Source organism: Silurus meridionalis, chromosome 2 (assembly GCF_014805685.1).
Source record: "Silurus meridionalis isolate SWU-2019-XX chromosome 2, ASM1480568v1, whole genome shotgun sequence".
NCBI classification, from domain to species: domain Eukaryota; kingdom Metazoa; phylum Chordata; class Actinopteri; order Siluriformes; family Siluridae; genus Silurus; species Silurus meridionalis.
In genome coordinates this window covers 27,071,132-27,080,184 of record NC_060885.1, presented here as the reverse complement: position 1 = coordinate 27,080,184, position 9,053 = coordinate 27,071,132, and the positions used below count along the sequence as shown (strand labels likewise).

Genomic DNA, 9,053 nt, shown 5'->3' with positions numbered 1-9,053 from the left:
CGCACACAATGTATTTATTATTATATGTCAGTGTATTAATGTAAATATTCGTAATCCATGTTGTACGATTACGCACACATTTGTCACGTCTTAATTGTCCTTCACTGCCTGTGGAATTCCTGTCGCACCGTGGCGTTCCACGGCTGCTCACTCGATTGACGTGTGAATTCGGATGTGTTTGTGTGTTATGTCAGGAAACTGTCTTTCTCTGTGTTTACAAACTGAATAAAAGGTCGCTGTGGATGGACCGGCGCTCATGTATCCATAATCCACACACACATACCGCATCATTATTGAGACGTGTGCAAACATCTCAACACGTACACGAGTTCTTTACTCCGACGTGTGTCGCGTACACTACAGACAATCCAATACATATAGTAGTAAAACTGTTTTGGATGTAATGATTGAATTCGATTACAATTCAGGTTTATTTGTAGAGAACTTTTAATAATTGAATAATAATCTCAGCAGCATTACAGCGATGTAGAGGTGGCGAGCCAGTGCCGACTGTGGCGAAAAGATAACACTGCTCCGAGATGGTTTGAGGAAGAAATCTTAAGCGGAACCAAACTGAAAAAGGGAACCCATCCTCATCTGGGTGGCACCGAATGTTCATTTATTACAGTTCATCTATCACATAGTTGAGGTGAACTGTTCAGTGATGGATGCTTAAATGCAGAACCACATTATCAGTCCTTAATGTAGACTGTAAACAAGATTTTTTTTTACATTTCCACCTTTTTTTGGAAGGAGTCTCAAGTGTGAAAGTTTTCTTTTTGTTCACTTTCATGGTACTGGCTCACATTATTCGGTCACAACAGCATTCCATTCAGTGGAGTTTATTCAAAAATGGATAATAACTGTAAGGACATTCTTTAAGATCTGGGTCATGTGATTCAGTACGACCTGAACGAACGTCTCACTGGTTCAGCAAAGGAGAAAAGGAATATCTGCGCATGAAGAATAATAGATTTATAGATTGCAGTACCAGTTTGAGGTTTGGACACCTTCTCCTTCAGTGGATTTTCTTTCTTTCTTTTTATGAACTTCAACATTATTGTACTCACTCTTTTTTCTGCACAAGACCACTGATGGTCACATTTTGAAGGCAAAAATGAACTTTTGACCAGACACATCAGTCAACTGTAAACCATTCCAGGTGACTACATCAGGAATCTGATGAGAGCTTGCCATGAGTTTACTAAGCTGGTGTCAAAGATAAAGATACGTTGGACAATATACAATATAAAATATTCTGGTTTATTTCACACGTCAACATCATCCCACACACGTGCATTCAAAGTTTAAATCTTCACTATTTATATACAATGTTGAAAATAATTAAAATGAAGAAAAAATCAGTGAAGTGATCGGTGTGTCCAAACTTTTGACTGGTGCTGTATATATTACTGACTCTTATCTTGAACAATAAACACAGCATTGACTGAAAGATCATTACATTATTATGTGATGGGGTTTTTCTTCTAAATTCATTAGGAAAATATAACTTGCTTTTGTCCTTTTAAAAAAAAAAAAAAAAAAAAATTGTAAAACAGGACTTATATATATATATATATATATATATATTTTTTTTTTGAATTGTTATTAATTGAATTTTCTCATTCGTTGCTGCACCACCAAAACCAAAGATTTTTTAACTTAATCAAAAGAATTGCATCAGTGGGGCAAATCGAAATTACACACACAGACAATCATGATACAAAAACCCGCATTTCCCTTTTATTACTCAGCAACCTGAAATCACACAATAGAAAAACTATACATTGGTTTACTATAAACATTAAGAAAATAAATCCATATCAGACTCTGATCATGTCTGATTATCGTTGGTCATAAGGATGTCCCCCGTCTCAAAATGTAAACCATGTTGAGGAAATGTCGGTCACTGTGTGTAAATGTGTAAAGCTTGCACCATGTCACAGTAAATACGGTCCCCCTGTGTAATTAGGTATAAACTACGTGTTCCGCTCATGACATCTCCTTATTACTTATTAGAAGTTGTTCAGTGTTCATGCAACTGTGCAAACGTTTGCAGGAGTGGAAGTAGAGGTCAGAGGTAATATTGTCAAAGTCAGGATGCCTGTGCCCAAGAAATGATTATGACACTGAGACTCAGCAAACCCACAAACACACCAAACACCATAAGTGCGACAGCCTGGAAACACAGAAAGAGAGAGAGGTGAGATTTTATCTTTTCCAGTAATGTGTTAACTTAAAAATTTGTGTTTTTGTGTTTTCACCCCAATAAATTTGGAATTTCTGGTGCGGTCATTATTGACACGCAAATAAAACAGAGCAGGATACACGAACAGCAAACAGGTAGAGGTGGTGGAACCTGGAGAAAATGCGTGCACACACACACAAACAGTAAAGTCACTAGAAATAATTACTACAGTATGATTGCATTTTACTATAGTCATAACACACACACACACATACACTCACCAACTACTCCGAAGACATTCCTGATGTCCGGGACGTAGATGGCCAGTAGCTCAATAATGATAATGAGAACAAATGTGGAGACGCAGTGAGACAACCAGGAGAAGGGTCTCTCTCCTCTAAATAATGTTAACATGGCTTTACGGGCCTGAGGTCAGAGGGAGGAACACAGAGAAAGGTCAGTATGCAAATTAATAATCTAGGCTGTAGCTAATGGGAGGCTCCTGATTGTACATCCTATAATATAAATACTATGCAGTATAAATGAAAGGGCTTTGTGCATGAGCTCAGTATAGAAACAGGAGGATGGAAGTGGTGTAGAAGAAATTGTCACTCACAGGGAAGTGGATGAGAGGCACAGTGAGCAGCACAGCCAATAGGATCGCGAGGCGCACCGACATCACCAACACATCATGTGGCAGGTAAACATCATATCCTCGCAACAACTCAGAGTCTACCTGACCTGAAACACACACAATTACAGTATCTCACAAAAGTGAGTACACCCCTCACTTTTCAACAACCATTTTACTACTTCTCAAGGGACAATACTATAGAAAGGAAAATTGGATATAAGTTAGAGTAGTCAATGTGCAGCTTGTATAGCAGGACAGATTTACTGTCCTCTGCAAAGAACTCCAACATACAGCCATTATTCTCTAAACAGATGGCAACATGTGATAAAAGCTGTATGTCATAACCACACAAATCCACGTGTCCTTTTCATGATGTTCATGTTTTTGTCTGCTTGACACGACCATACAAATTTGTGTATCTTGTATAAGAGCAGTTATAATTTGGTGCTTTGAGTACAATTTTCTCATATTGAACATTGGATGTTTCACATGGCACCTCATGGCAAAGAACTCTCTGAGGAATTGATCATTAGCATTGTTCCTCTTCATAAAGATGGCCAAGGCTTTGAGAAGATCATCAACACCCTGAAACCCTTACAAAACAGTGGTCAGGGTCATACAGAGGTTTTCCAAGTTTCCTTTTGGAACAGACCTCACAAGGGTCAATCAAAAAAGTCCTTGTGCTGTGGGTCAGGTGCAGAAGCTGCTTCAAAAACAGATGGATAGGTGCTGCCAGCATTGCTTTAGAGGCAAATGCAGAAGGTCCGCTTGTCAGTGCTCAGACCATATGCTGCACACTGCAACAAGTCGGTTTGCATGGCCGTCTTCCCTCAAGGAAGCCTCTTCTTAAGCAGGTTTTACAAGAAAGCCCACAAACAGTTTGCTGAAGACAACCTGTGGAAGAGCATGAATTATTGGAACCATGTCCTGTGGTCTGATGAGATTAAGATAAACTTGTTTGGCTCAGATGGTGTCAACCATGTGTGCTGACGCCCTGGTGAGGAGTACCAAGAAAATTGTGTCTGGCCTATAGTCAAGCATGGTGGTGGTAGCATCATGGTCTGGGGCTGCATGAGTGAGCGATTAAGTTCATTGAGGGAAAAATGGATTCCATGTACTGTGACATTCTGAAGCAGAACATGAAAACGACTGCCAAGATGACAACTGCTTTGCTGAAGAAGCTAAAGGTGATGGAGTGGCCAAGTATGTCTCCTGATCTGAACCTTATGGGCACCTGTGGGGCATCCAGCTCCATCCAGCTCCGTGATGTCATTACGGAGGAGTGGAAGAGGATCCCAGCAACAACCTGTGCAGCTCTGGTGAATTCCATATCCAGGAGGATTAAGGCCGTGCTGGATAGCAATGGTGCTTCGCCCCTCTCCGCGAGACGGAACGCGACACAGTGATTCTCGGAGATTCCATCGTCCGGCATGTCCGCGCTACCGGAGCTAAAGGTAAGGTGCACACTCGCTGTTTTCCTGGTGCTCGTGTTCTTGATGTCGCTGCGCAGGTACCCGCGATCCTGAAAGAGAACTTCGGAGCGGTTGTTCTTCATGCCGGAACGAACGACACCAGGCTGAGACAAACGGAGATATTAAAGAGGGATTTCAGGATCCTGGTGGAGACGGTACGCAGCACATCACCCACAACGAGGATTATAGTGTCAGGACCTCTTCCCACTTACCAGCGAGGGGCTGAGAAGTTTAGTAGACTTTTAGCTCTAAATGAATGGTTACAGTCATGGTGTCGAGAACACAAACTTCTCTTTATTAATAACTGGAACTGTTTCTGGGAGCGCCCTAGGTTCTTCCGCCTGATGGCCTGCACCCCAGCAGAGTTGGAGCAGCAGTGCTATCAGATAACATCTCCAGGATACTTCACACCATCTGACTGGTAAGACATCAGGAAATCTTCGACAATGAGAACATTTATACAACAAACCAAATAGTTACAAGTTCACACACAGCCCAGTTTATAGAAACCGTATCTATCCTCGTAGCAAAACCAAGAAGTAAATACACAAGATCCAGAAACAATCTCATTGAAGTTAAAACTGAAAAATGCCAGATAAACAAACACCAAAAAGTTTTAAAGTTTGGTCTTTTAAACATTAGATCACTTGCACCCAAAGCACTGATTATAAATGAGATGATCACAGAGAATAATCTCGATGCACTCTGTCTCACTGAGACCTGGATTAAACCAGGTGATTATATGGGTCTAAACGAGTCGACACCGTCAGGATATGTTTATAAGCATGAGCCCGGTCAGACTGGTCGTGGGGGGGGTGTAGGAACCATTTATACTGCTTCTCTTAATGTTAGTCAGATGTTAGGATTCAGCTTTAAATCATTTGAAGTGCTCGTTCTTAAAATTGTACTTTCAGACATACATAGAAAACTCGCTCTGGTCACCGTGTACAGACCCCCAGGGCCCTACGCTGATTTTCTTCAAGAGTTTGCTTGTTTTCTATCAGATCTCTTGATCAATTTTGATAAAGTGCTGCTTGTAGGAGATTTTAATATTCATGTAGATGATGTAAACGATGCTCTAGGATTATCATTTGTTGACTTATTAAACTCTTTTGGGGTTAAACAAAACGTCACCAGACCAACTCACCGTTTTAACCACACATTAGACTTAATAATATCCCACGGAGCAGACGTCACTGATATAGATATTTTACCTCAGAGTGATGACATCACAGACCATTACCTCATACTGTACACACTACCGGTAGAGCAGATTAGCCGTGTTTTACCACGTTATCGACTTGGTAGGACTATTGTTCCAACCACTAAGGACAGATTCATAAATAACCTGCCTGATTTATCTCAATTTCTCACTAAACCCATAACTGCTAATAATCTTGATGAGATAACTAAGAACATAGACCTTATCCTCACTAGCACATTAGACACCGTTGCCCCTATCCGGTTAAAAAAGGTTAGAGAACAAGCACCTGCACCTTGGTATAATAGTCATACACATGCCCTCAAGAGAACAGCCCGTAATCTGAGAGAAAATGGAGGAAAACTAAATTGGAGGTATTTAGAATCGCGTATAAAGACAGTATGCTCAGCTACAGACGGCGCTAAAAGCTGCTAGAGCTGAACACCTGAGCAAACTTATAGAAAACAACAAAAACAATCCCAGGTTCCTTTTCAGTACAGTAGCTAAACTAACTACAAATCAGGGCTCTGAAAATTGTGTTCCATCACAGTTTAGTAGTGAGGACTTTATGATTTTCTTCACTGAAAAATAGATAACATTAGAAAAACAATTGTGGCAGTTCAACCTCTTACAGCATCTCCTGAGACAGTGTTACCTTCAACTCCACAACTCCACTGTTTTACATGTATAGGACAGGAAGAGCTGTATAATGTTATTGCCAAAGCTAAATCGACAACATGTCAGTTAGATCCAATTCCTACTAAATTACTGAAGGAAGTGTTATATACAACTGGTGAGCCTCTTCTAAATATTATTAACTCCTCACTATCTTTAGGTCACGTCCCTAAATCCCTCAAGTTAGCAGTTATTAAGCCCCTCATTAAAAACCTAATCTGGATCCAAACACGTTATCAAATTACAGACCAATTTCAAATCTCCCATTTATGTCTAAGATTTTAGAAAAGATTGTCGCTGCACAGTTATGTTCCTACCTGCAAGAGAACAATATCTTTGAAGAATTTCAGTCAGGTTTTAGGCCCCATCATAGCACAGAAACTGCTCTAGTTAAAATAACTAATGACCTGTTTTTAGCTTCAGACCAAGGCTTCATCTCGCTGTTGGTTTTACTAGATCTTAGTGCTGCATTCGACACTATAGACCATGATCTCCTCCTAGATCGCTTACAAAATTACATCGGCATTCAGGGACAGGCATTAAGCTGGTTTAAATCCTACCTGTCCGATCGTTACCATTTCGTAGATTTAAATGGAGAGCTATCCAGGCTAATGCAAGTAAATTATGGCGTGCCGCAAGGTTCAGTTCTAGGACCCTGCTCTTCACAATATACATGCTTCCGTTAGGAAATATTATTAGAAGGCATGGAATTAGCTTCCATTGTTATGCTGATGATACTCAGCTATATATCTCATCTAAACCAGGCGATACAGCTCAATTAACCCGGATAACTGAGTGTGTTAAGGAACTAAGAGATTGGATGACCCATAACTTTCTACTTTTAAATTCTGATAAGACTGAGATTTTGCTCATCGGCCCAAAAACTAGTATACAGACGCTCCAGCATCTCAACCTGCATTTAGACGGATGTTCTGTAACCACTAGTTCAACGGTAAAAGACCTGGGTGTTATTTTAGACAGCGACTTGTCTTTCAAAAATCACATCAATCAAGTTACAAAAACAGCCTTCTTTCACCTTAGAAATATTTCTAAGCTAAGAAATATGTTGTCTATATCCGATGCAGAGAAGCTCGTCCATGCGTTCATGACCTCCAGAATAGACTACTGTAATGCGTTACTAGGTGGATGTCCTGCATCATTAATAAACAAGCTTCAGTTAGTCCAGAATGCAGCAGCCAGAGTTCTTACAAGGTCAAAAAATATGATCACATAACCCCGATCTTATCGTCCCTACATTGGCTTCCTGTTAAGTTTCGAATAGACTACAAACTATTACTTCTCACTTATAAAGCACTAAATGGTTTGGCTCCCATGTATCTATCCAGTCTTTTAACACGCTACAATCCGCCACGCCCCTGAGATCTCAAAACTCTGGGCTTCTAGTAGTTCCTAGAATAGCAAAGTCCACTAAAGGTGGTAGAGCATTTTCACATTTAGCTCCTAAACTCTGGAATAGTCTTCCTGACGGTGTTCGGGGCTCAGACACACTCCCAGTTTAAGTGTAGATTAAAACATCTCTTTTAGCAAAGCCTACACATAACACACATCACATCATAACCTTGTGCTCCAGAACATCTGATCACATGCACATTATCAACTTGTGCTGTTAATATCATGAACAGCAGCTACGCTAATTCCTCTCCACTGCTTCTCTTTCTCCCCATCCCGAGACACCCTGAGGTTTGGCCAGCTCCAGTCACCTCCCACCTCGTGATGATTACGGACCTTTGAAGAAGTAGATGCCGAACTCACAAACATCCCGAACCATCTAGAGACGTACCAGTGCCATTTGGATCCCGCTACATGTGTGGAGTTTTGACATTGGACCTCCTGGAGTGTTTAAAGGCTCTGGCATGGAGAAGCTGATGCTGGATCTGTGGTGATCACAAATGCTGAGCTTATAAAACTAGGAGCTACTAACCATATAGACTGTATAAGACTGCAGAAAGAACATCACTTATAATCTTATACTCCAGTAATTATGTTAGTTCTCACTGTCCAGTGTTCTTTATTGTTGAAAGATTTATGATCAAACTCTTGATGTCACCCAGATGAGGATGGGTTCCCTTTTTGAGTCTGGTTCCTCTCAAGGTTTCTTCCTCATAACATCTAAGGGAGTTTTTCCTTGCCACAGTCGCCACGGCTTGCTCATCAGGGACAAATTCACACCATTCACCATCACTGTTGATTTGTGTAAAGCTGCTTTGAGACAATGTCTGTTGTAAAAAGCGCTATACAAATAAACTTGACTTGACTTGACTCATACTAAATATTTACACTTTGGACACAGTGTTGACATGTACTCACTTTTGTTGCCAGCTATTTTGACAATAATGGCTGTATGTTAAGTTATTTTCAGAGTGCATTCAATCTGTACTGCTATACAAGCTGCACACTGACTACTCTAAAATATATCCAAGTTTCTTTTCTTTAGTATTGTCCCTTGTGAAGATACTAAAATAGTTGCTAAAATGTAAGGGGTGTACTTACTTTTGTTAGATATTGTATATTTGCGACTGATGTAATCAATAAGTAAAACATTTGTATTTATTTTTTTACTATTTTCAAGTACATGTCCAAAGCTATTTAGGATTCAAATCCCAACTAACAAAAAATTAAAATAAAAAAAATATTATTAATAATAATTTAAAAATCATTTGCGATTGGAATTACTAAATCTCATTCTGTAAAATTATTTATTTATTACTTATTTGGGGGATCGTTTTTATTGGATAATCTATTAATCATATTTTTATAATATTTTATTTACTATTATTTCAATAATTTGTATTTATTTATTTATCTAATCTTATTTGTAATTGTTTTTATTGAAAATTTTCATAATTTATTAAGAACTGTATA

General features: G+C 39.5%; 1 protein-coding gene across 2 annotated transcripts in view; it reads right to left on the bottom strand.

Moving 5' to 3' along the window:
• Positions 1-1,721: 1,721 nt before the first annotated feature.
• Positions 1,722-9,053, bottom strand: part of slc38a6 (solute carrier family 38 member 6) — a 16,814-nt gene continuing 9,482 nt past the window's right edge. For both annotated transcript variants that reach the window (XM_046837833.1, XM_046837841.1), the window contains exons 13-16: positions 2,805-2,929; positions 2,470-2,614; positions 2,265-2,359; positions 1,722-2,179 (exon numbers count right to left, since the gene is read on the bottom strand). In XM_046837833.1, coding sequence (XP_046693789.1) covers positions 2,096-2,179; positions 2,265-2,359; positions 2,470-2,614; positions 2,805-2,929 — 449 coding nt within the window. In that variant the 3' untranslated portion in view covers positions 1,722-2,095. The remainder of the gene's footprint in view (positions 2,180-2,264; positions 2,360-2,469; positions 2,615-2,804; positions 2,930-9,053) is intronic.